We start from the raw sequence: 26994 nt of genomic DNA, 5'->3' as shown, positions 1-26994 counted from the left end.
GCTTCAAAAGGTTGGTGGGGGCTTCATATTGTAATTAACGTTGGTTGTAATGGCAATAAAGTTATTTGTAAGTGCTGAAGTGAGCTTGGTTAGGGTGTTGCAGACTGCTTTTACTCAAAGGTAAAACAAAGAGCAAAAAGTTGGCTAGTATTTTTATTAAAGGAAACAAAAATAAATTAATAACTCCAGAAAGTTTTTGGGGGAGGGAGTTGTTTTTTTCCTTTTGTGCTTTTTTTTCTTTTGCTTTTAAAAGGGTGGCAGCAGAACTTAACTGAAACTGTTTCAATTTGTTTGTGATTGTGAATAGCGTTTTGTATTGTGTTTCTCTTTTTATTATTATTCACTGTCCCCATTTCGTGTACATTGGAGAGGATGATGAAGATAGGAGGCTGCTGACACACCAGCTTTGTACTACATCCTTTGCCAGTGTGGAAGTGAAGGCTTCAGAACAAGCTTACATTAAATTTTTGGTGGTAGATGCTGTGCATGGGTTGAGCTTCTTCCTACAAGCTGTAGTCTGAGCTCCCGGGGTTGTATCCTGCGTTGCTCTCTGTGCCCTGTCTCTTGCTTGGAAAAGAAGCCTGCGAGGAAGGAGTTTAGGAAAATTCATCTGACAAAGCGACCCATATGCGGGTATGGTGTCTTTGTCCTTATAAATGATATGAGTAAGAACAGCATTGCCTTCTGATCCCCAGTTAGTTCTTTCAACAACAGAACTCACCAGATCACCATAAAACAAGCTTAGAAGTTGTAAGCTGTTTGTATTGGCTTAGTTGCATAGATTATGGAAAGGGGTCTCATTATTGAAAACAGTTTTTTCTAAATCCTACCGTGCTCTGCACTATGTTAAGAACTGATCTCTCTTGGACATTATTACATGTTATGCTGCTTGGTCAGGTTTAAATCACAGATTTGCTGCTCATTCCCAAGAGGTGCAGGTGCATCCCTTGTGAATTCAAGAAGCTGCTCTTCTAGCCTGGTTGGAAGGGTTGGGGCTGATACCATTGTTAACGAGTTGCTGGTAAAGATCTCTTCTATTATGGTAAGGAGAGAGTGCAAAACTAATTTGGGTACTGACTTCTCTTTTCCCCTCCACATAGTCTGAGCACTATTGTTAGCAACTCTATTATTAGTCCTGTCATCAGCCGTAGCGGGGAGTTTGCAAAGCTTTGCCATGGAGTAGGAAAGTAATTGCTTTTGTGTGTTTAATGGGAAGTATGTTGGAGGTTTGACTTTTAAATGAAGAATAATGGATATTTGAACTAACTTACCATATATCTGTTTCCCGTTCATTTGTAAAAAATGTTAATCTTGTGACATCACAGCAGTTTGGTATGAATGTTTTCTTAGTACAGTTTTGAAAACTTTTCTGAGTGTCTGGGGAGCTGTTTTCTCCAGTGTTTGTTTTTTGAGGATTCTCCAACAGGTGAATGTCATCAGCTCTCTTGCTTAATCTGAAAAACTGGTTTCCTGTGCTCTTGCCTACAGTATCTCACTTGCCAAATTTGCTTATTTGTAAGAGGTCAAAAATGGTTACCCAGCATCTAAACTTGCTTGAAGTTTTAAATGTCCTTTGCTGCCATATGTCAACCATATTTTTAAAGTATTTAATCAGCTAATTTAGTCTTCAGCAAATATAGAGGCCTCAAGGAAAATGATCGTTCAGTTAATCATATATCTAAGCTGCTACTTCTTACCATAAAAATGTAATACTGGTAACAGAGTGGACCTTTTTAGTGGAGACTGCTTTGTAATAGCATGTTTTTATTACTCTTAGAGTGGTAATGAATGGGATTTAGAGTTTGCTCTAATTGCAGGAAATAGATTACCATGGATTTAACATACAGTGAAGAATAAAAGCATTTTTTAATTTATTATTCTATCACTTCGTTACTGGCATCTGCTTCCTTGTTGTCTGTGGATAAACAATGTGTCATCAGGATTTTGGTCCTGACCTCAATAGCTTTATCCTTTCCTTCTGGAAAAGGCATCTGTGAAGTAGATTTTGGAGTTGCAGTGATCCCTTCCTTCCCAGCTTGCTTTAAGGTGCTATCCCCACCTCGTACACATTAAATGCATGCTCCTGACATTGGTTTGGGTTTCCTTCGTAGCCACTCAGTTGTGTGCGATGACCTCAGGCTTGTGTTAAGCAATCACCCAGTGGACCAGCAAAGATGTGTTTTCTGATGGAGCCAGCTGGTAAATGAAGCTCAAATCGGGGACTGATAGGTCTGGGTGATACTAAAGGATGTTAAAGGAGTGACTGGCTGGGGTGGTGTTACCAGTTTGAATGGTTCTTGGTGCCAAGCTGTGAGTTTTGCCTTTGCTTTCTGCTCAGGGCACAAGCACGCACGGGTAGGCTTTCATGTCCGATCAAATCGGGAGCCTTTGGATTTCTGTCATTGCTACAACTTCACAAGTGTGAGAGTATTCTAGCCTGAAATATGCCTTCATTTGTTATGTGAACCACACAGCAGCACCAAGGGACAACTGCCACCACGCTTTGTGGCATTGCTCCTCAGCATTTCTCTGCTGGTAGATGGCTGTGCCTTTTTGAAAGAGACTTCCTACGTAATATCAAACATGATAATGGCTTTTATTTGCAACTAAAAGGGTTAAATTCAGACTCATTTTCATTCCCTCCTTGTTCCGACTTAGGGGTGGGCTCTCCTCAGCAGGCCGAGGAAAAGAGTCTTACACCATCTAGGTGTAAGAACTTGGAAACGCAGCACCTCTCAGCCTACTTATCCCTTGCCATCCTCTGCTCACCAAGGAGCTTTAGAGCTGGCCCCCAAATATCTGTCCAGCACTTAACGGCAGGGCTGCCACCTCCAGAAATGGGACTGGAAGATCATTGCTCAAAAAAACATCCGTGGTAATGCAGCTTTAGCAGTGAACCCTTTCTGCTGGGTGACTTCAGAATGTGTCCCGATCATTTCATTGACCGGGGGTGGCTGCTTTCTTTTTTCTTTTTCTAAAGGGGGAATGGACACTTTGATCAGGCCACCTGTTAATGTAATTTTGTCCTCTAATTTCAGGTAGTTGAAGACATTGAGTACCTGAAGTTCAACAAGGGGCCATGGCTGGAACAAGATGATGTTTCTTTCCATCACCTGAGACTTTAGTAAGTATGATGTCTTCCAGAATATTGTGTAGCATTGGATCTCTGGGAAAACTGTTAAAGCCTTGGCTTTTTAAGGTATGTTTCTATTTGCACTGTGATTTTTTTTTTGTCATGTCAGTAACAACAGCAAGCTTTGGTAATATGGGTACTTGCTGTTGTAATATGGGTGTGGAGTTCTGCAGCTGCTAACAATTAATCAGGTGAGAGACTCCAGACAAATCCCATTCTGTTAATGAAACATAAGAATCAGAATCATTCAGGTTGAAAAAAATCTGTAAGATCAAGTCCAGCCACCAACCTAACACTATCAAGCCTGCCACTAAACCATCCATGTGCCTCTTAAATACCACCAGGGATGGGGACTCCATCACTTCCATGGGCAGCCTGTTCCAGTGCTCAACCATGCTTTTCATGAAGAAACTGTGCCTGTCATTCAGTCTAAACTTTTCCTGGCACAACTGGAGGCAGTTTCCTTGTGTCCCATCACTTGTCACCTGAGAAAAGAGACTGACACCCTCCTCTCTGCAGCCTCCTTTCAGGTAGCTGTAGAGAGTGATGGGGTCTCCCCCGCCTCCTTTTCTCCAGACTAAACAGCCCCAGTTCCCTCAGCTGCTCCTCACAAGCACTGTTCCCTAGTCCCTTCACCAGCTTCCTTGCTCTTCTCTGCACATGCTTGAGCAACTCAGTATCTCCTGTAGTGAGGGGCCCAAATCTGAGCACAGCATTCAAGGTATGGTCTCACAGTGCTGCATACAAGGGGACAATCTCTTCCCTACTCCTGCTGGCTGCACTGTTTCTGATGCAGACCAGGCTGCCATTGGTGTTCTTGGCCACCTGGGCACGCTGCTGGCTCATGTTCATCCTTTTCTGCTGGGCAGCCTTCCAGCCCCTCTCCCCGGAGCCAACACTGCTGCATGGAGTTGATGTGACCCAAGCACAGGACCTGGCACTTAGCGGCTGAATGTCTTGCAGCTGGGCTCAGCACATTGCTCCAGCCTATCCGGGTCCCTCTGCAAAGCCTTCCCACCCTCAAGCAGATCAGCAGCCCCACCTAACTTGGTATCACCTGCAAACTTACTGAGGGTGCAGTTGAGACTGGCCACCAACTGGATTTAACTCCATTCACGGTGACCCTTTGGGCCCAGCCATCCAGACAGCTTTTTGTGCAGCAGGCAGTACCTCCGCCCAAGCCATGATAAGCCAGTTTCTCCAGGCATTTCCAAAATGTCATGGCCTGTGGCTCTTACTTTTGGGAATGTATTTAGTGAATGTTTCTGTTCCTGGCTTATGGCAGTATGCAGACAGGCATGCAGTTTTAAAACAGCATTTATACAATTGGCATGGTGGTTTCTCTGCTGCTCTGGCAGCACGAAATCCTTTGACAAAGCTTGTTGACAGAGCAACCTTGTAGCAAGTTTTATATGTGGTGCTGTTTAGATTGGCTGTGTTTAAAGTGTTTTTCTAAACCTAATTTCTTAGCTGTCTGCTTCTAAATATCTTCCCAGCAGTCAAGAAGCTGGCTGAACAGAGTGTAGGGGGAAAAGGAAACAGGCAAACTTGGATGATTGCTCAATAAGTGTGGGGTTTTTTCTCCTTTTGCCAGACTCCCAGTAAATAATCCTATATTGAAGCTTTAATCCTGATTCACAAAATGAGACTTTGCAGTTTTGTCATTCATTCTCTATAATAACAAGGAGAATTGTTAAATGTAACGGTTTAAGGGTATTCTGGGTGTGTTTTTTTTTTTTTTTTTTAAGAATCCTTGTCTGTTTAATTGGATGTGAAGAGATCAAACTCAGCGGAAAGCGCCTTGCTGGAATAAAAACAAACTTTTGATAAAAGCAATTCTTGCCAAGTACACCATGATTATTTGTATTCCAGTTCAGCTGTGGAGTGCTACTGGTGAGGTTGCATGTGTCCTGACTGCTGAAAAATTTGCCCTCCAAACTCTAAAGAATGCGAAATAAATCACTGACATGTATGTAAAGAAGTGAGATTGCAGCCCTACACTTCTATACATGTGTTACACATAAAGCAGCAGGACTGCCACTCCTAAGTCACACTGATGAATAAAATGTTCTCTGGATAATCACATACAAAAAGAAAATCTACACTTGTAAGAGTATTGATAGGTTTAACCTTGCACTGAAGTGGGACAAGCCTCCCGTTTTGCAGAACTTCATCATTAGACTGCATGTACAGGTAGCAAGGTCAGAATAGTTACTACATTTTTAAAACAAAGCTTCAGATCTGTGTTCTTGTCATATTAATTTCAGGTTCTCTCATCGGTTAGTAGGAAGACAAGGAATTTTTTTTTCAATGAATCACTTCCCAGCTGGATGCCCCAGCGTGTCCCGGGGCCTGTGGCTGCTCCTCCCCGGGGGCAGCGCTCTGCACCTCTCCTGGTTGGACTTCCGAATTTTAGTATTTATTGTGACAGAGGCGCTGGAATAATAAGTTAAGCCTTTTTTTAAACAAGCTTCCGTGGGAAAGAATCCCATGAACTTTCACTTTTCTGTTCTGTTCCTTCAAATGCCTTCTAATATTAGCGGTAATGCTGTGCCTTTTGTATGGCCCTTCTCTCAAAGGGTGAAGGTAGGCTGTAGAAGAGCAATGTTGGGTGGCATCTAAGAGAAACAAGTCAGGATTTGGCAACTTTTTACTGAAGAAAAGTTTTCTATATATAGTAATTAAAGAAAAGCATCTGGTGGCTTGGATCCTGTGGAACTGTGAAAATAAGACTTCCTTTCAAATAAGAAAATACAGTTAAGTTGCTGTTTTTCTTAGAGCTTCACACCGGTACAGTTATTAAGAAAGGATTATTGTTAATTGCAGAGTGTAGGAGGGAGTTAAAGTAAAGCACACAATTAAAGAGTGCTGTATTAAGATATTGTGTGAAATTTGTACTTTGTAACTGTAGAAAGGAATAAATAGCATTGCCGAAGGACTTAATTTTTCATTCAACCCTGGATGATGGTGAGAGGGTTTCCTTTACAAGGCTTGTCATTGCAGATAATACGAAATTATTTCTTTTAAAGGTGGTGTGTGGCTATCTTACTAAAATCTCACAATGCAACACACGTAATTTAAATGTTCAAGCGCTTTGAGTTTTGCTGTTTCCACTTGCCTTCAGAATAGCATTGTCAAGATTGTGTTCATATGCAGAGATCTGATCAAAGTGCTCTGTTTGCTTTGTTCCTTTGGTGTTGGGGTATCAGGACATTGATCGAATGCGTGACAACAGGTCCTGTGCCAGTTTTGTGCCCACACCTTGTTCAGCTGAGCAGGAAATAGCAAACACCTTCTAACCTTACATTCAAAGCTACACTTCTTTTTTTTTAATATTTTCTCATGCTAACTCTACAAGTGTGGGGTAGACGTGAGAGTTAAAGCTGATAGTTTCCTATTTTTTTCCCTAATATCAAACAGAAAAGAGCTTGTGGTACTCTGCCTTCACCAGACTTCCAGATGTCCTGTGCCTACATGAATATTTCCCATTGCAAGGAGGCTTTTACTGCGCTGTGTGTCCCCGGTGGGCTGCAGGTCCTGCAGGCCAGCACATGCTGCCCTCTCGCGGGTGTTTCTGTTAGGCTGCAGCAGGGATTTGGCTGCGATTTGGGAAATCATGGATTGCGAAACCAGCAATCCAGCATTTTGCACAGCCTGCTTGTTCTGGCTTGGGCTGTTTCAGCCCTGGTGCTGGAGGGGCAGCTGCTGGCTTGTTCCCTGGCTATGGGGATGCCTTCCACCTCTTCACCTTCAGCTCGCACCACGCCTCTGGGAAAGGAAGGGGAATGCTGGGCAGGTGAGGATAACTATTCTGTTGTATGTATATAGGGCCCAACACCTGGAAACCCCAGCAGCGCCTCTGACTGCTTTCATAATGCAAAAACTAAGCTAATCAAACCAGCGGGCCGCACCCATACAAAATCATCTGCGTTACAACATCTTTTATCTCCTCGCCTTGCCCTCAAGTCTCTCTCCCTTGCCCTAATAGAAAGCAGTTTGATCGTGGGATTGAGGCATGTCTTGGTAAAAGGTTAGAAACATATTTGCCTGCGTGGAAGCTGGAGGGTTCTCCCAGAGGATGCTCTCCGCATCTCTCCTCCCTTCCCAGCCTTCGAGTCAAGCAGAAATAGTTCTGCTGGCTTTTTGCAATAGCTCGGTGCGTTCCCATGTTGCTGCCGCGCTGTCTCAAGCAGGTTTTTAGTTGTGCCCTTCCCAGCAAAACTGCGTGATGCATCGTGTAATAAGTCACATTTTGGAACAGAGAGCTGTAGTTTGTGTAATGTCACCTGGGTTAATTCACCAGCAGGTGGGGGAAACATACTGCATTTGGCTTGTTTTGGTGTACGAGTCCTCAGTCAAATCTGTTGCATCGCCGCAGCTGCTTCAGACTTTGCTGTAGCAGAATGTGTATTTTTACGGGCATGTCTTTGGCTTTTTCAGCCTCCACTACTTCCATTAAAAAAAAAAATCAACATCTTTTGTATCCTAAAGAAAGGGGTTCTGTTTTCATCTGGAAACAACCTAGCCATGAAACAGTTTGCCACTGTCATACGTTCAATTTTGTTCATAACTTACTATTCGTGTGCCACATACCCCGTATGGTAAATCATCCGATATTGTGTTTGGCAGTACATCAGGATGTATTCTGAGGTTGTTACTGATGGATCTTGTATGAGCAGTAATTGGTGATTTTTTTTTAGGTTGTGTTTCTTTAAATTCTTGTAGCTGTTGCTGAACCCGGGGCATAGCTCCTGTTCCCTTTCTTTTCATTTTGCTCTGATTAAATGAAATCTTGCAAAGCAGCAGCATGGGAGCAAATGAGGGGAAGCAACTCCACAGCTCTATTTTGCAGTCTAATAAAGCACACTTAGCAAAGGAAAGACATGTCCGTGGTTGAACGTGTCTGATTTCAAACAGCAGGACTAAAGTGCTCGTAAGAGGCTTGTTCTTCAAACCCTTTGTCACAGAGATTCCAAAAATCTCACTAAGCATCTGTTGTAAAACTTCTGGCACTACTGAAAAGTGCTTCCTTAGCACCTTTCTCCTTCCTTGCTTCCATCGAAACAGCTCTATTTCGTCAGTTCCTCCTCGTGGCAGCTTTTTATAGGTTTGAAGAGTTGTTTTTGCACCTTCTCACCTCTTGCAGACCTGCTTTTCTTGGAAAGCTCGTCTTTACTTTCTTGGCAAGGGCGATGAGTGTCTGTTGCTCACCAGGGGAGTGGCCACAGTTCACCTTGGGCATGATGTGCTTGAGCTGCCTAACCAAACAGTGGAGCTGGAGGCTGCCTGACCAAAGGTCTGGAGTGAATGGGTAAGGAGGAAATAAGGGGCGGTGGGACACACATCATGGGGAGAACCAGCCATTTGTTGTCCCGTGTGCCTGTTGAATGAGCAGGTGAGTGCAGTATGAGATGGACATGAAACCCTGATCACAGTCTCTCTCACCCAGCCTTGTGTGCCCATGGCATGAGTCAGGAGGGTTTCTCCTTTCCCCTGCTCTCACAAGTATGGGCAAAATCGTGAGTGCGGCTCAATCCCACGTGTCGTACCCTGCCCGCTGGAGGCAGGGAAGCCAACCGCAGCAGAAGGTGAGAAGCCCTGGCCGAGGCAAGAAGGGCGTGAATAGCAAAGGAATGAATGCCACCCACTCCTTCAGGTTCTTCCCAGCCAGTTATTGTGTTCCGGGCTGGAAGCTGATTGCAAGGTGTGCAAGAAGACCTTCTCTCTTTTCCAGCGGGATCCACCTGCTGTTTCTCAAGTTACTTCCACATAAAAGCATAGAATTTAACTTGGGATGCTTTTGTGTTGCTGGCCCTAAGCCTTTTAGGCCGGTGAGAGCTTTTAGGTAGGAAGTGTGGTTTTCTAATCCTGTGTATTGTCCCTTTGGTTTTTACATTGACGCCAACATCAGTTGTTGAGGAGTCACGGTTCAGGCTATTGAAGACAGGTTTTTTGTTTGGTTCATTGTGTTGTTTCTTTTCCTTTAGCAAATGTCTTCATGTGGTAGGCAGTCCTGGGACTTTGTTGTTTTATACAGAGGAGGAAACAAAAAGCTAAGGTCATGGGAACAGAAATTCTAGAAAGTATGTCCAGCTGACGTAAGAGCTGCATTAACAGGACAGCTTGCAGCACTTTCTTGTCATCAGGTTTCTGCTAGTGCCCTGAAAAACATGTGTATCCTTGTTGCAAGCTGCCTTTAAGGGAAATCAAACCTAGCACTCTGAAAAGAGGCAGGTGTGTCAGTCCCGATTGCTCAGTTCCTGCTCATGCACGTCGCCTTGGCCGTAATGTGCAAAGTAGGTGTAGCGAGAGGCTTTTGGGGACAAGGAGAGAGCTACCCACTGCTGTAGCATAGCTGCAAGTGTGATTCCTATGTAGTTACGTGAAGAGCTGTAGCTAATAGGATCCTGGACCATAGCAGTGGTGAGCTAGAGTCTAATGTTCCTACAGCGTGAGGACTGTGCAGTCCCTTGCGTGTTTTCAGTTACGTTTTTAATGCCACACAATCTCACGGGTGGTAAAACACGCTCTGGGTAGCTTTGTTACTGCATTTTGAGAGAGCTGCTTTGAGAAAATACGGTTAAGTGCCTGCCTACAATAAATCGTGATACTTTTGTACTGGGGGAGAGAGGGGAAAAAAAAAATCAGGAAACTTAATAGGTGCCTTTAAATGCTTCCTGCCAAGCAGTGAATTAGTTCTGGCAAGCAAATGTGGTTTTGTGGTTAAAGACATTGTTGTGGCAGGTGTCTTTGGGTGGTGCTTTTATTTAGTATTTCAAATTATTTCTTAAGGCAGAAAGCAGAGGTGAACCTGGAGAAGCCATCTTCGGCAGCATTAGGTTTGCATGTTGTTGTTGTTGAGCATTTTTTTTGGAGGCAGTGGGTATAAGAGAAGCAGGTTTTCCGTCATGGCACTAACTAAAATAAATTGTGCCTGGGAATTGTCCTCTAAAATTGCCATTCGGCTGAGATTCCTGAAGGAGTGGATTAGCTGCAGACTGGTTGACTGCCGGACTTGCTTTGTGTATGTCAAATTATATTTTACTTATGCCCAGACAGATTTTTATCTGCATTCTCCTACAGACTTGTTGGGTCCAGAACATCTTCTGCTACTTGGCGGAGAGCTGACTCTCCTGCTTCTGTGGGACACTGGTGTGGGAAGAAGGGACAGAGGTGTTTATATACTGAGAAATCAGTGGATATTCCACTGGCTGTGCTGCTAAGCCTGAGTTCAGCAAGGTATTTAAACATTCAGCAAGGTGTTTAAGCAAGTAATCCTCTTCGACTCAAAAATCTTAGCTCGCTGTCCTGCCTGCTGCTCGTCTCTGCTCTCTGCACGATGAGACGGGGATGAAAGCTTGTGCTCAGTTGGAGGATGGACTGCACCTAAGGAATGACGAGCTGATACCTGAAGGGCTGCTTTCCACCAGGCTCTCTTAGTTTTACCTGGTTTAATTAGTGGTGGGTATGAGATGGAGCAGGTGCAGAGATGCTTTTCACAGAGTATGCATGGATTCAGAAATAAACCCAGCTGCATCATCAGATCGCTGTTTTGGGCAAGTTTTTCCGTCTCAGCCCAGTTATTCAAGCCCTCCTGGAGTGGGAAGGTTGGGAGTGGTCTGCAGGAGGGCTGGTGCTCACATGGCATGGAAACAGCTCCTGCTGCCTTTGCGAGGAGGCAAAGGAGGGCTCGTTTTCCTGGCTGTCAGCACATGAACGCTGTGGGGTTTGTCAGCTTTGGTTTTCTTGTTCAGCTGAGGGTTCCTGCTGTTTGTTTGTGACAGCAAGCTTCGTCTCGAGGGTGCAGTCCCTTTGTGCAGGGCGGATTTGGGACAACTTATATTGCAAGATGAGCCTCATTGCATCTGCCATTTGACTGTTTGTCTCACAGAACAGAGCCACAGATCTCAAGAACACTTACGGATGCTGCGTGTCATTCCACAGTCTTCTAAGTAAACTTGTAGTGCTTCTGCTTTTCCTTTTTTCCTTTTTTTTTTTTTTTTTTTCTTTTTCCCAGATGGTTAGAAAATACTTGGGTTAATATTTGTGAAGGCAAATGCTGTAATAGTGTGTAGGAAACATCTTTGGTGTTTATCCTGGCCTTGTAAATAGGTGTTTATCCTTGCCTTCACTCCCCTCACCTTTTAGTGTATTTCCTTACTGATTTGTTTGCAGTAGGGTAGTTTTACAGCGTGTTTGTCAGCGTATGTGAGCAGACTACTTCACTAATTGAAACTGCCCCAAACTTTGTTATTTGGGGGAGAAAAAAGAAAAGATTGTGCAAAGATAATTACCTTTAAGCAGAAATTATATTTGGTATATGTCTGTGTAAATATTCGCAAAGAAATACGATTCACTGAAAACTAACAACACAATTATTTGCATAGCTCCCAAGTGTCAAACACAGAACCCAGTCACTGCAAAGGATAGCTGATGTATTTTTCCCCAAATACGTGTAGGTGGCACTGTTGCTCTGCAAATTAGCATCAGGATGCAGAAGATGACTTTCTAGTAGTTTCTCAGGCATCTTAAATTTGGGGTATTTGAAAGTGCTGGCTCCATGCAGTGTGGATTTTTTCTGGATCCTGATTTTTGCACCCCTCATCACTAAGCTCTCATTAAAGCTGCTGCAGCAAGCTTCCTCTGATTGCTCCCAGGCAGGGTGCTGGAGATGCTGCCTGCTTCCAAACCATTTGATTGCCTCGGTGTCATTTAGAATGGGAATTTGGGGAAGAAGAGCACTACTTTATTTTAATCCTTGCACGGGTTCATTTGTGAAAACAAATTGGACAGGAGTTTAATTAAATGAAGTTACTCTGGTAAAATAGAGTGTGGAAATCAATAAAACCACTGTTTTAACCTTGTTTATGTAGGAAAGCAAAAAACTAGAGGTGCCTTGGAGAATTCTTTCAGGAATAACAGAGCATCTCCAGGGAGGTAGAACCTGGGGAAGGGGTTGGAGAAGGAAGGAGATGTTTGCGTCCTGCTTGTTCCTGCTGCAACAAGAAACACAATAGCTGTGTGAGGGAAAGGGCTGTGTAAGCATCATAACCAGAAAAGAGCTGAAACCTGTGAAAGAACTACTTGGCAGAGAAGTTATTTAATACTTGGTCAAACTCAGGATTGATGTTGCTGCCTTTTGGGCAGGATGTGGACTAACTAACCCATTTTCTTCTTTTCCTTCTTTCTTTCCCTTCAGTGTTCAGGACAAAAGCAGAGTGCTGGATTCTGTAGCTGTCCCTCACTTCGTTCCAGAAATCACAATTGGAGGCAATGAATATGATAAAATCTACTACGAATTTCGGTCGGTAAGTAATTCTGGAAGGGGAGCACTTGCAGAATAGCCTGACAACTGTCCCTGCAAAAGTGTTAGAGCACTCACAACTGTCCCGTGCACAGCCTGAGTGTTAATCTTGTGCACACAGATACGTATTTCTAAGAGTAAGTTCTGGATTTTGCCTAGATCCCCACCTTTTTTTTTTTTTTTTTTTTGAAGTCTAGCTTCCAAATAAGAGGAATAATGAAGCAAATGGTTTGTTTCGTAAGCTGATTTTCTTTTTTGATCTTTAGATGTGGACTAAAGGATAAGTGGTTTTCATTTGTTTTTGTTTCTCCTGCCCTGATTAGTCTCTGACCTCTGAAATCTAAAATAATCCTTTGAGTCAAACAAGAAAATTGGAAACCCATGGCGACTTCTATAAAGAAGACTGCTTATAAAACCCTTGGGGAGGGGGTGTTTTTCTGAAGTAGGCTGAGGAGGTATGAACATTACATTGGTTCTCAAAACTGTTGTTGCTTTAAATAGCGTGTTTCTGTAAGCCGGCACACATCCAAAGCCTGTTGTGGCCCAGCACTCTCTTACACCTCATGCAGGCTCCCACACAATGATTTAATTAGCTGCTTGCCTTTCTGGTTCTGGAGACAATGGCTTCCAATTGACTTAGCACTTTGCCCTATTGGTTATTGTTGTTTAGCTGGCATGGGGTCCTGCCTCGCTAGGCAGTATTCTCCTGAGGCCCAGGTATTGTAAATCCTCGTTAGAGAAATTGTAGAATTGATGGCAATTACCACTGCTTGGACAAGCTGAAGTTGCAGGTGATGGTATGTTTCCAAGCTGTGTTGAAATCTTCTCTGCCACTGTGTTTTGTTGTTGTTTTCCAAGAAATCACAGGACGAAGGAAGGAATATCTGTATGAACCATTACAAGCCATGATTTGCATGGTCAGAATACTGTCATTTTTCTTGTCCTGCTAGTATAGGGTCTCTTACTAGAGATGTAAGATAAATGTAAAGTTAAAATGTAAGATATGGTCTTGTGGACTCATTTAGAAACTTGAAGTATTTTCTTCGTAATGTTCACAGGGACTTTTGAACTGACTATTCAACATAATTTGTTCTTCCTCAGCTAAGTGTGCAGTGGAGAGGCTCTTAAGTTCATGCTGTTCTGCCTCATTTGAGATGTCTTCGTTCCATCTTATAAAAGGGACTAAAGCTAAGGGTTAAAGCAGCAGAAAGCTTCTCAATGCTCCTTGAGATTGTGTAATGTGTTTGAAAAACACCTTCCTGGTTCATCTGAGACAGTTATCAGAATTTTGTGCTTTTTGGTATTGCATTTTAAATGCAAAACTTCAGGCTTAGACTACGAATTTTTGGAGTCCTTCACTCCAAGAGACGTCTATGCGTGTGCAGCACACATTTCAGAATGATCTGCTGCATGACTTGTTGCCAGCATGCAACATCCATCTGTACTGACAGTGTCTTTCTTCCCGAAGATGATAGGCTTTTTTTTGGCTGAAATGTCACTTAGCAGTGGAGCTGAGAATTATTGAGGCTGCCTGACACACAGCTAGGTGTGACCTTGGAGCTGTGTGCTGGGGAGCAGGGGTACTACTTCTGAAAGCCTTTTTTTCTTTTTTTTTCCTCCAACTGTACAACAGCACACCCCTCTCTGTGTTGGCAAGAAATTGGGAATATCCTGCCTCCTCAGAAAGCTGGCTTCCAGGAAAAAAAATGTGACTTTCCATACAGACATAGTGAAAGGATGCTTAGGAGAAGGTATATGTATACCTGGGAAGGAAAGCTTGGATCTTGGATTGCTCTGCTCCATGCCAGTTAGTTGACAGCAGGAGCTGAGCATTTTCAGTGCAAAAAAAAAAAAAAAAAAAAAATTGCCAAAATGAAATCTCCCATCTGCAGGCTTGCTTTTAGGCCCTGATTCAGGAAAGTACTATGGGAAGTGATAATGTCATTTGGAATAAGGAGGAATCATGCACGATCCACAGAGCATTCTGTTCAAGTCAGACAATACTATCCACGTTTTTCTTCTGGATTCTTAACCACTTGCAATCCCCCAGGCATGGGGCTCTTTAGGGATGGTGCACGATGGAAAAGATATTGAGTTTTCCTACTTTGCCTGAGCTACTAGAAAGGCAAGCACAAAGCCAACCCCACCTGCTGGTTATGTTCTAAGAATTGAATCCTTTGTGTCGAGACTTCTGAAGATCTGCATTTTTCCTCCAACTTTGTTTAGCAAATGAAGGTGTGAATTTCTTTGAAAGGCAGGGCTTGCGTTCAGAGGTACTGTAGGATGACAACAATCAGTGCACACAGAAAAGGAGGTGAACTTGTAGACACACAGATCTTGGCTGTGGGTTTGCCTTCTCTGAGAGGGGATCTCAGGCCCTAACCCCTTGCCTTGCCCATGTCTATGTGCAGATGGTTGCAGCTCTGCTACCACGCTTAGATGTGAAGAGGGATAAAAATTTTGGGCTCACGTGACTTGCAAGTAAAGGCTTAATTATGGTATAATTACAGAACTTTAACTTTTCCTTGTGGGAAATGCGTGCTTTTAAAGTTAGCGTAATGATGTTTACCACATAAACACAATGATTTGCGTAGGGGATTTTTTTTTCCTCGGCAGTCCTATAACTAGTTATACATCCCTGATCATACAAATAGGCAACTAACTGCTGTGCTTTTCAGCGTTGCATGCACACAATTCATGCTGCCTAATAATGGTGGTTTTCAGGGATTTGCAAATTCCAGGCAGAAGCTGGGTTTTGTTCAAGATATTAATTAGTCACAAGCAACTGAGGAGGAGGAGGAAACGCTTTTCAGGGAGCAAGATTTTAGTACATTTGCCTTTGCTCGAAATCATGAGGTAGCTGCATACAGCTCTGAATACTATAAACTTGCTTTTTATGTATATCCTCTCCATTTCTTCTGTAAATGTTCTTTCCACGTGTGAGGAGGTGGCTTTCTGCCTCTCTCTTAGCATAAAGTCATCTGGCAGGGTTCAGCCGTTCTGTTCAGGCATTCATAAACTTCTAAAGATGCTTTTCTGGCAAGGGAAAAGTAACCTTTTAGTCAGGTTCTGTAGATCAGAGATAAGCGTGTTCATTCTTAAGTGAAGCAACATTATTTTAGGAACTGTCAGACTAGTAAAGACTTGACTACTCTTTTTTTTTTTTTCTTTAACAACTGCTGTATCTCTGTGCTTTCTTCCAACCATGCACAATCCCCACAGATAATGCTCCAGACTCCATGTGCGCCCTGTGAAGCTGGAGCACTTAGGCAGATGTGTTTGCAGAGAAGATGAAAACAAATGGTTCTGTTTAATGGAATCAGTGTACTTAAATAATGTACTTATGTACTTCACACTCCCGAATGATGTTGGCAAGTCCTGCCTAAGTCTCCTAGGGATGGTGAAAAAAGAATTCTTTTACGTGCATGTTCTTTTCTGTCTACATAAAAGTGCAGCTGTCTAAGATTGGTATTCAAGCCATCTTTACCTACATCTTTACCTCCGAAAACAAAGCTGCAGGACTGTAAAATAATTTGTACCACCTTCCCATTCATTGCAGGTTGTTAGGGAAATAATCAGAATTTCTTTTGCACAAACCTTGTGTTTAAAAAGATAAATAAGCAGATTGCTGCTCATCATGAGGTGTGCTAGAGTTCAGAGCCGAGGGTTTGTTGGTGTTCACTTGGCCATTAGAGTGGAGAATTCTTTTGCTATGAACAGGAAGGCTCAGTATTTAATACTTAGTCTCCTTTCTCGTGTCATCAGTTCTAACAAAAAGGATGTGTATTAGCCCACTTGCTCCAACCCTGGTTCCTGTAGCCTGTTTCCTCTGTCCAGCAGCTTGCCCGAATATCTTTAAGCAGAAGTATAAGAAATCCTGGAGGAAAAAAGGGCTATTTTCAATAGTAGGCTCTAAAACATGGCTTGCATCTTACAGTCTAGGATTTCTGATGGTATTTTTTTCATCCTTTCTTCAGGGGGTAAGAATGTGCAGTGGGAGTATCCCATCCTCTTTCTAGCTTGCTGGGATTCTTTAAGTATATGTGTGGGTGTGTATATTAAAGAAAATGAACAAATGCTTGGGCACAGAGATTTTCTTCCCACAAGACAGGCCTATGCACCTAGAAGTTCCTTTTGTAATAAAGCAAATCTCATATCAAAATGTTTTTTATCTTTTGTTAGCCCAACTGATACAATTGGAAGAAAGGCAGGGATGTGTACCTTACCCTTGAAGCAGACAGTTTGTGAAGAATTCTTTGAAGTATTCATTCTACACTCTTGAACTACCTTCAAAGACACTTTCTATCACAATATGAGTTCCAGCTCCAGTGAGTGGATGTGCCTGTGTGTACGGCTTTCTTAGATCGGTTTTAGTTGTCATCTTTCCATCTGAAGTCTCCTTTTGCTCTCATACTGAATTGGTAAACCCCCTGCTTCTTGTTCTTTACCCACGTGCTACTTTTCCCTCACCATGCACTGGATGTTTGCTGATCCTGGACGCTGGCCGTCAATCCCTTCAACTTCCATCCCGTGATTCCTTTCCTTGATCATTCTTGGTCTCCTTCATACCAAATTTTGTAGTGTCCCTTTCTGTGGTGAGATAGACTTTGCACTCATGCCATGCTCACCACGTGAGGAGAGCAGAGACAGCAGTATTGATTCTTCCTCATCCATCCCATCCCTTACACATCTAACACTATTTGTCGTGTCAGCTCCATATTAAGCAAAGATGAAATGGATGGCTTGATTTTTTTTCTGTTTAACTCCTCAAGAAAGCAAATAAACACATCACTGAAAGGTAGGAGAAGGCTCTTATTTATTTTTGCATCCCTCTCCCTTGGTGGGATCTCCCTTTTGGAATAGGGAGATGCTTACTCCGAGGCAAAGAAAGCTCGAGCAAGTCAAAGACCTCGCTACTGCTGTCAGATGCAGTCTGGCTCCCTTGGGGGAGCCAGATGCAGGTTTGATGTGGCCCAAATTGCACGTGGGGTACAGGCTTGGTACATCTTGCCAGCTGTGGTCCCTGGTAAACGAGGGGCTAGCAGTCCCTTCAGCTTTTCTCTCCCCTGTAAGAATGCCGAGCACTGCTGGCTTGCACGCCCAACAGCCTCTGTAAAGTACCCTGAACTACAAAAGAAATGCTTCAGCTTCCAGCATGTCAGTGTGGATGAACAACAGGGAGCGTTTGTGTCAAAAATAACGCGCTGAGCTTTCACGTGGCGGTAACTGGGTAGTAAACATCGCAGCCTTTGGCCTCAGACTTTAGACCAAATTGTTGCAGCAGTGACACTTTGCACATACACACGCACATGTATATAATCTCCTCTGTGTGGATAAACAGCACTTGGTCAAAGGGTGTTTTTTTTTTTTTTTTTTTTCCAGAAGCCTGTAGCTTTTCATGGTTTGGTTAGGTTACAAGAATTGTCTTCCATGGTGCCTTTGCAGAACTAAGGAGGTTAGGATATATATTTCTTCCCTCTCCGTGTTTGCAGTTATATCAAAGATGGCCACTATGGTAACAAAGTCTTCTGCTTTCTCTCTCCTGTCATTTTTTTCTTGTCTTGCCGAAGTTTTAGTTTTTTTTTAGGATCAAGGACTCCCGTTCCATTTCTTATTTTTATGGAGATGTTTGACAGCTCTAATGCCCAGCCCTGTCTGCTCTTGGATCCAGGAAGGAATGAAAACAGACACACAATAAATTAGGAAAGGCTCAATTTGTTTTTTTGCTGCTTTATCTCTGCAAAAATATTTTTAGCTATTTCTAAAATAACAGTAAGATGTTGCCTAGCTGGGTATCTGTAAAACTGGAAGAACCTGAGGAATAACTAAAAATGAGGAATTACAACATTGTTTCTGAAGGTTGCCTGGGATGGGGTAGGAATAGGCTCATGATCTGCTTTTCTTCTCTTCTCCCTCCTCTCTCTGCTCTCACCAATGTTGTGTGTGCAGGGGGAGCGGGAGAGGTTTGAACAGCCTCTCTCTGCGTCAGAAAAGCATAGCTCCTCTGCCCTGCTTCCCTTCAAAGATAGCATGGGCAATTGGCAGGGAAATCCATCCCAAATGTGGAGGGGAGGAGGACGTGAGAGACCTTGGGAGTACGTCAGATCTGTCCTGTCGGCTGTGTCTGCATTGTTTTGGATGACAAACCGCGCTGTCCCGGGCGCTGGGTGCCTATGTAAATCAAGCAGACAGTGAAATCCTAATGGCATTAAAAGAATCCATTTCAAACTGACAGTCTGCCTTTGAGCCCTATGAAAGAAAACACTGTTCTGTGGGAGCACATCCTCCTCTTCTAAAACCCTTCTGGGTCCCACACCACAATAGGAATGTGATCTACAAGGTAGACCTCTACTTCAGATGAAAAAGAAAGGCTTCGCTGGTGATTAAGCAGAAGGGAGAAAGAAGTTGCAGCTGAGCTGCTTCCACTCTTCTGCATCTCCTAGGAAACTTCTTTTTAAAAAACAAAAACCCTTCAGAGGACAGTTTCATCTCCGTACCTTATACTGAAGATTGTGCCTCTAGATCAGGAAACAGTTTTGGCACAGCTGTAAGGGTACTTTACTCACTCTCGTTCCTATCCCTGCATTGCTCCTCAGGGTAACATCTCCAGGGGTCTTAAACCGTGAAGTAGTGTGAATTTGAGATGTTGTACTGTGCAGGTGTGCTGGCATATTGGTTGGGACAGCATTGTGTGTGAACATCCTTTTTTCCTGATAGCATTTCTATGCTGAGAAGCACTTCAGAGCTTTTTAATGTAGAACCAGCATTTCTAAGAGCTGCTGTTACGTTGGGCAACGAAGGATGGTTTGGGTTGGAAGGGGACTTTAAGGATCATCTAACTCCAGCTAGAGTGCTACAGGGAGTGCTGTTGGAAGAAGTCTTTGATTTTTATCTGTCCAGTAAGGGTGAATCTGCAGTTAACATAACACTGCCCGACTTGGATATGGGCACTTGGCTTTTTCCTGTGGTTGGTCTGCAGTCTGTAGTGGATATTCAGTGTTTCTAACATGTTCTTCCCGAAGAAAAAGCAAAGTAGACTTTATTCTGCCAGGGTGGCGAATAGTTGCTATAGCAAGTTGACACTGTGGAAAAAAGCTGCAACAAAATATTTAGCCATACCGTGTTGCTTATTTATTCTTGGCTGTCTTGCAAAAGCAAAGCTGGAGATATGCATTAGATTGTTTATGGTGTTTGTAGTTGTTCAAATTACAAATCACAGATTCCTTTCTACAGATCAGATTCCTGCTGATACTCAGCGATTTGGCTTAAAATAAAAATACTTCAGCTTTAAAGAAATAAGCTGTGTTCTCCTTACGGACATTTATTTTCCAAAAGATTTCTATTTCTCAACCAGACTACTCTGGTTGTTTTGTTTGTTTTACATTTTTTTTTGTGTTTGTGGAATGCAGGAATGGTAGGACAACACTCATTGAACAATTTCAGTAAAAAGTAGTTGTTTTAGCCTCAGTTCAGTAAAGTAAACTGAACCTCAGTTCAGTAAAGCTTTTGAGTGCTGTGTTACTTGAGCTATAGTGAATGCTAGTAGTTAATTCATAATTAAGAATTTTGTCCAAGAAAAGAATGTCAGGAGTTAAGCTGTAAATAATCACTTATCTCTGCCAGTCCTCTGGAATTCAAACTACACCTTTAATGTGTGTTCAGGGGCTTATTATCCTCATCCCTTTTTTGTCTTTTGCTCTGGGACATGGAAACAAAACATTTAAAAAGTGCATCACCGTATATGAATTCATAGGTTCTTAAATTCTCTTAACTTCAGCTGTGTGACAGTCCCTGGCAATAACCTTCTGGAAATCAGGATTCCTACTGGAAAAAGCAGGAGTCTTCACCAGCAGCGATGATGGCAGGTGCTATTATTGTGCTTATTATAAACAGTCGCTAAATGAAAAGGCTTGGATATTGATGAATGAGTGTATGCTTCGCAGCTTAATGACTCTGTTTTTAAGTGCTGTTTGATCAGTGCTGCTCAAAACATGCTATTTATAGATCTATTTTAGCTGCGAAGCCCAGCCATTAGTAGAAAGCAGCATGAAGAACAGAAGGAAAAAGAATGGTAATTTTTTTTCCCTTTCTCCTGGAATATTGAAAAAGAAGACATACTCTGAGCTGATGGACGTAGACCTTTCCAGGCTGTTAAAGCTCTCCAGAGCTCTACCTGTACATGTCTGGTTTGAAATTATTTTGAGGAGCTATGAAATGCAGCCACAGTGTATAGCAAACAGCTGGCTAAAGCTGTTTGTTGCTACTCTGCAGCATATACCGCTTTATAGGGCTTTCCATCATGTTTATAGTTTTGACAGACACTTCTGTGGCAGAGTTCTTAATTTAACTGATGAGATGATCTTGTTTTCGTCGTCTTACTGATGTTCTTTTAAAGTTGAGCAGTTCCATTCCTCTGAGCCAGCTCCTACCTTTGCTGGGTAAAACTTATTTCATTAGTTTCATTCTTCACGTGGCGGATTTTATAGCGCGCTTCTCGAGTTAATCCTTGCTGCCAGCTCTGAGTTCTGCATGGTGCAACGCAGCAGACCAAGGCTCGATTCTCAGTCTCATCTGTTTCCATGGAGTGGAAAAATCCATTATTCAACAGTGACCCTGCAGGAGCCTGCATTTGCCTCCTGCTGCAGGGAGGCATGGGAGCTGTTGTGGCTGTCTGGAGGGATCTGTGCTGCTGCTCGCTTGACCAGTGCTGCTTGAGCTGTGAGCTCCTGAGGGCAGAGACCCAGTTCTGTGTTGCAAAGCCCGTGTCTAGATTGCTGCAGTGATAGCAGCAAGGCTTTTCTGGCTTCTCATGGGAAAGGTGCTTCAGCTTTGTAATAGTCAACTGCTTTCTCTGACACGTGGTGTTGGGCAAACCTGTCGGTGTGCTCCGTAGGTCTGCACAGACCGATGCCAGTAAAGGGTTTGAAGGGATTTATCTGACCCCATGTGCTGTTACTCCTGCTTGCCCATGGAAATGTGTTGTTAATAACAATGCATAATAACACACGCTTATTAACATGACTATTAAGTTGTACCTTTTCTTCGACCCTACTCTAGTTTGATCTGAAGGTGAAGAGCATGGAATGGGCCTGTGAATGTGCCAGCCACTTGCAGGTGACACGGTCTTGCTGATTTTCATCCCAGTTCCAACTGGGAAACTTACTCTGAATGCAGAAGTCTCCTGGAAAATGCAAGTCTTGTCCAAACATTTGCCTGGTCTCCCACTGAGACTGCGTCTCAGTTTTTAGTGTCAGCAGTATCCTTCAGCAAGGGGGTTTTCAAGCCATTGGCTTCACTTGGCACATGTATCTTGTGCTGGAAGAGGCAGTGAATATTCGGTCCCCCTGTGTTCTCCCAGCTACTGGCAAGTTAAGTAGAGCTGAGTCCTCTCTCTCTTCTGGGCTGGACAGGTCACCTCTTCGGGCAGCAGCCTCAGTGCAGTCTGCTTGTCAGGAAGACAGGCTGGGAACCTCAGCAGGGCCAGAGCTGAGGCTGCAGTCTGGGGCACTGCTTTAAGCACTTGCTGCCACCAAAAGGAGCACAACCAGCTGTCTGCCCCGCATCCCTACATCTTCCTCCTACCACTTTTCTCTGCAGCTGTCTGGTGTGCGTCTGGCTGCCCGAGCTCCCTGAGTCACCGAAAATCACCCAGCCAAAAGGAGCGGGTTGCTTCTCGCTGGGCGAGGGAGGTGGCTGGGCTCGTGGGACGATCCAGCAAGCTGCAGAGCACGTTTGGATGAGAGATGAGATGTGGGACCTCTCCTCTCTGTTGGCATCAAGCTGTTCGGTCCACTCAATGTCACCAACATCATTGCGATGCTTTTTGTTTGGCTGTGTCAATGCAGGCTCCTCGTGCAGCTGAGCAGGCACTCCTTCTGGCAGAAGGTGGGCCTTAAATAAATAAATAAATAAAAGTATTTTTTTTTTACTACAGACAGCTCTGCCGAATGTGAGCTTTGAAGGGCCCTTTCTCAGGAAGTCATTCCTGTTACTCGCACCTGACTCTTAACAGTGTGCAGAATATAAACTCGGATGATTCTGCCTGCTAGGTAAAAACAGGACTATGTTTATGTGCCGTTTCCCGGCTGTTTGGAAAGCTCACCAGCAATATATCCCGAAACTTGATTGCTTTTGCCAAGGCCCACTGTGAACGATGGAGGATGCATAAATACTTAAGAAATCGCTTTGATGTATTGCATGTCGTTAACCAAATGCACATGGGGAATTTGTTTTGGACAATGAATCTGAAATCTGCTGGGACTGATACTGTGCCCTTTTAAGAGGGTAGAATTCCCCAGAAACGAAACTGTAAACTCCTGTATTTTCCCAGCGAGCTCCTGTTGCTTTAATAATCTTGTTATCTGGGAATCTCTTGAAGTATCAAAGGGCCAATTATGTGCTGCCCAGAGAGGACCAGAGAGAGCTGTTTTTGTGCTAGAATTAATAGATACAGGCTGGTCACAGCAGGTCTGATGTCCTCCCTAGCTCACCACTGCAAATTTGTAGGGCAGGGACAGTAATCATTTATTTCCATCTCACATCTCCTCGTTGCTCAGCAGGAGTAACTCTTAACAGGACAGCATGGTTTCTTCTGATGTTTAGACAAAGCATTAAAGACAAACTTTAAATGAAAAGCCCTGGAAACACTGATCAAGAATGACTTTAATAGCTTGCGACAGGGTGGGGTGGTGGATGTCTCATGAAGGAGGCAGAAGTCTCCTGTTAGCTTGATGCTTTATGGAAAGAAATGTCTTATCTTCTGACCTTCAAATACAAAAAAAAAAAAAAAAAAAAAAAAATACCCCCACTTACTTCAAAACATCAGGCTTCTTCCTGGATGAAATAGCTGTTTTTGTGGCATGGTGATAGATTTCATCCAGACTTGGTCTTGCTTCTCTCCACAGGGGCAGTTCTCTCAAACAAGATACTTTCACAGGCTGTTTTGAAAGGAGAAGTCACTGGGACACATCGAGGTTCTGTGTGAAACCAGAGTTTGAGTGGAGTTGAGCAAATGTTTTTTGCTTAATTATTTGTAAAGATTGCCAGCTGATAGGATATTTTTTTTTTTTTAAAAGGAAAGGCTTCCTTGTAACTTCTTTGCTTGCTCCAGACTTTCTTGCAAAATGTATTTGCCTTTTCACAGTGGTTTGCTCTTTGATTCCAGCGCTATGTTGATGCTGGAAGTTGTCTCTTTGTCTTTCTCATTCCTAAAGATAGGAAGGGAGGTTCTAGAGCTAGGACCCAAACATTTGTGGCGCTTTAGTTGGTGTTCAGTACTTTCTGAAGAGGACTGCTTTAACACCCGAGATGTAAATGCTGAAATGCATCATTTTCCTCTCTAGGATCACTCAGTTAAGAGTAATTTGCCAACACAGCTACTTTACGTATCGATCCTGTTGCTGGGAGGCTTTGTATCCTGTGGCTTAGTTATCTAACGGGTACAGAGCCTGCTTTATATTTATTCAGGCAGCAAGTGCACTAAAAAAATTTGTGGTGTTTTTGCAGTGCGAGTTGGTAAGAGACGATTTTGATGACAGCGTTGCTGGCACGCTTGTGCAGCCTTCCATCACGTGCGCGTGCTTTTGCTGACCTGGTGATGCAGCCTGCGCTCTCCCAGCCTGCAGAGAGCACGTACGCTGCCTAAGGAGGGTTGGCTATTTTTGCTGTACTGGCAGGCTCTCTCTTGCAGTCCCACATGCTGCTTCAGTAATCCCTTAAAATGGCTGCTGCTTCAACAGCCTCTCTTCTCGGATCTTTAAAGCTCCTCCAGCTTTCCTGTTCTATGTGATGTCCCTCTGCCAGTGCTCCAGTCCATCCAGCCTTTCCCTCCACAGCACATTTCTTGGTTTGCTGGGCTCAAGCTGTTTCCTGTGTCTCCTGAGACCAGTGAAACCAGCCATTACTCCTGAATTGCTGTCCGACAGAAAGGCTGCCTCGGAGGGTCCCCAGCCCGGAGCAATCTTGTGTATAGCGATGGGTAACACGCTGTTAAGAGCAGAGCAGCTAAGTGACGTTGTGCAGCCAGCACAGCATCTCCCTGAGCCCTGGTTTGGGAGCCACTGGTACAGAAAAGTCCATCAGGTTAACCTGTGAGCTGCTTAGGCAGAGGTCAGCTCCCAGAAACGTGAGGGGTCAATGCAGAAGAGCTACAGCCTGAAAGGTTAGTGATGTTCAGAGGCTGAACATGTGAAGATTGTTGCTTAGGTCCCATGGTACCTGTGAAATTTGGGGTAGGGGATCTGAGAAACTTCAGTTTTTCCATCAAGTAGTGGTTTCTGGCTTTGCTTATGAAGACAGGCAGATATTGCTTTCTGCTTTAATGAAGTTAAGTTCAGCTCTTGAAGGCTAAATATGCAATTTCATTTGAATGGTTTAATTTAATGTAGTAATTAACTCAGTATTTCATGCATGAAACTTCATGTATTTAATAATGTGTGCCTATTTTGGCATGAGATTCTTCTGGCTAATTCCATTCCTCTACTGCACACTGATTAGAGGGGTCATCTCTTACTAAAATGGGGATCAGCAGACAGGGGAAGAACTGGATGAATCCAGATGGAGCCATGCTGTTCTGTTGGTGGGATATTGGCCTAGTTTATATGTATATATATATACCATTAACATCGTGTTTTTGTGGGTCCCCCCTTACCAGCTGTACAGCTCTATTTTTTTCTAAAGGCATGAATTTTTCTACAAGTGCTATCTTCATTTTGCAAAGAATTGCAGATGATAGGTTGTGCTTTTGCAGGTAACGTAAGTCACCTTGCTTAAATTTTTAGATTCTCTATAAACAACCAAAAGAAAAATGTTTCTGACTAAACTTTCTGCTTTCTCTAGCTTCCCGGTCGCTATTTTAGTAAAGGCTACAACGCTGATGTTGGTGACAAGTGGATCTGGCTGAAATGAAATCTGCCTCACTTGGGAGCCCTAACAGTGATCAGCCACAGAACTTGAATGAAGAAGAAGCTGAGTTCAGTGTGCCTGCTCTGCATTAATTCTGTGTAGCACAAAGAAAATGCTGGGTAAATCATCTTCCAGCCACAGCATGAGAGAATAGACTCCCAGAAGGCAAATCATTTTATCCTGGTTTGTTCTTCCCTGATGAATTTGGGATGCGTTGTCTTTGAATGTTTAATAGTCCGTGTGTAATAGAAAGGTGATCTGGTATTACAGGGGGCAGACTTAAGATCAATGCTGAACTTTTTCTTCATCAAGACTGTGGCATGTTGTTATACAGGCTTATTGTTGTTTTGCTGAATCAAGACGAATTAAACCTGTATCCTCCTGGTTCTCACAAAGTTAATTTGTTGCTCTGTCACGCATGGTGTTTTATTAGTTTCATTAGAAGGGTGCACCTGCTTGAAAAAATAACACTCACGTCGTGTTCTGAAAGCTCCTTACTGGACATCAGCATTAAAACAAGCAAGCATAAAGAGGAGTTTGAGAGAAGGAAATAAGCGTTCTCAGTTTGAACAACAAAATATCTGTTTAAAAGTAAAACAAAATCGAAATTGCCAGCAGTTGTACTCATAACTTCTTCCTTTGGACGGAAACCGTAGATCAAACTGTTTGTTGGGTATAAAAGACAAAAGTAATTATTATTTTTGTAAGTCCCTGAAAATCCAAGTTGGTTCTTTTTAAAGAAATGATTCATTTGGTATTAGTTAGTCACACAAATGAGGCACCTTGGCATTGGTTCAAGCATTGCTGTCCAGATTTAGTCTGCAGTAATTCTGCATTTCCAGCAAGGGGCTAAGTACTTTAGTCATTGAATAAAAGTGCTGCCAGGCATTCCAGTTCTCAGGGCAATGCCTTTGAAATAAGCAACCAAGTCTAGCCCATGCCCCTTCCTCCATCAAAACTAGTGTGAAGAGACTCCTTTAATAAGGGCCTTGGGGGCCCAGTTAGATACTGAAATAAATGAACAGTGGGATAGAAATGGGGCTCTTCTCACTGATCTCTTAGGTCTGCTTCCATGTTCTGTGGCTTTGGTCACAGTGACAGTTGCAAAAGGGCTGACTGCTGTGCCACCCTGTGCTAATGCAGCTGGTGCATTCACAGAAAGAATCAAGTATTAGGATGTCAGAGCAGTGGCTATGCCTCGGGCTTGTGTGAAATGCAGCAGACCCCTGGTGTCCTCAGTCCTCCGAGGTTTTCTGTTCTTGGGACCTGGTCAGCAGAAGGAGCTGCTCGGCATTGTCCTGCCACCACTGGGTTGTGCGCTTGTTTGCTACCTCCTGAGTCTCCCAAGGGAGCTTGCAAGGGGTTGTGCCTAGGTGCCTTGGCACACTTGGGCAAGTGGATCTGGCTGAAATGAAATCTGCCTCACCTGAGTCTGTGCATTTTCATCTTTTAGAGGCTGGTTAGCAGGACGGTGGACCTACGTGTGCTCCAGCAAGGCCCTGTGCTTCCTTAATCCACACCTCTCCCAGGAAGGCGTAGTGGCCTCGTGCCTGAGGACCTGCCAGCGTGAGCCACCAGTGCCTGCTCCTGTGGAATGAGACCCCGAGCAAGCAGTGTGTTAGCTTCTCCTTACCTTTTCAGAGCACCACCCCAC

The 26994-nt window shown here is 43.5% G+C and overlaps 1 protein-coding gene across 1 annotated transcript in view; it reads left to right on the top strand.

Moving 5' to 3' along the window:
• Positions 1–25740, top strand: part of NDUFA10 (NADH:ubiquinone oxidoreductase subunit A10) — a 38640-nt gene extending 12900 nt beyond the window's left edge. Inside the window, exons 8-10 of the mRNA XM_084524299.1 lie at positions 3039–3124; positions 12333–12441; positions 25275–25740. Coding sequence (XP_084380425.1) covers positions 3039–3124; positions 12333–12441; positions 25275–25343 — 264 coding nt within the window. The 3' untranslated portion in view covers positions 25344–25740. The remainder of the gene's footprint in view (positions 1–3038; positions 3125–12332; positions 12442–25274) is intronic.
• Positions 25741–26994: the final 1254 nt, after the last annotated feature.

The sequence above is a fragment of the Aythya ferina genome (assembly GCF_964211825.1).
Source record: "Aythya ferina genome assembly, chromosome: 6".
NCBI lineage: Eukaryota > Metazoa > Chordata > Aves > Anseriformes > Anatidae > Aythya > Aythya ferina.
The sequence above is the reverse complement of the archived record's forward strand: the minus strand, read 5'-3'. Positions and strand labels throughout refer to the sequence as shown.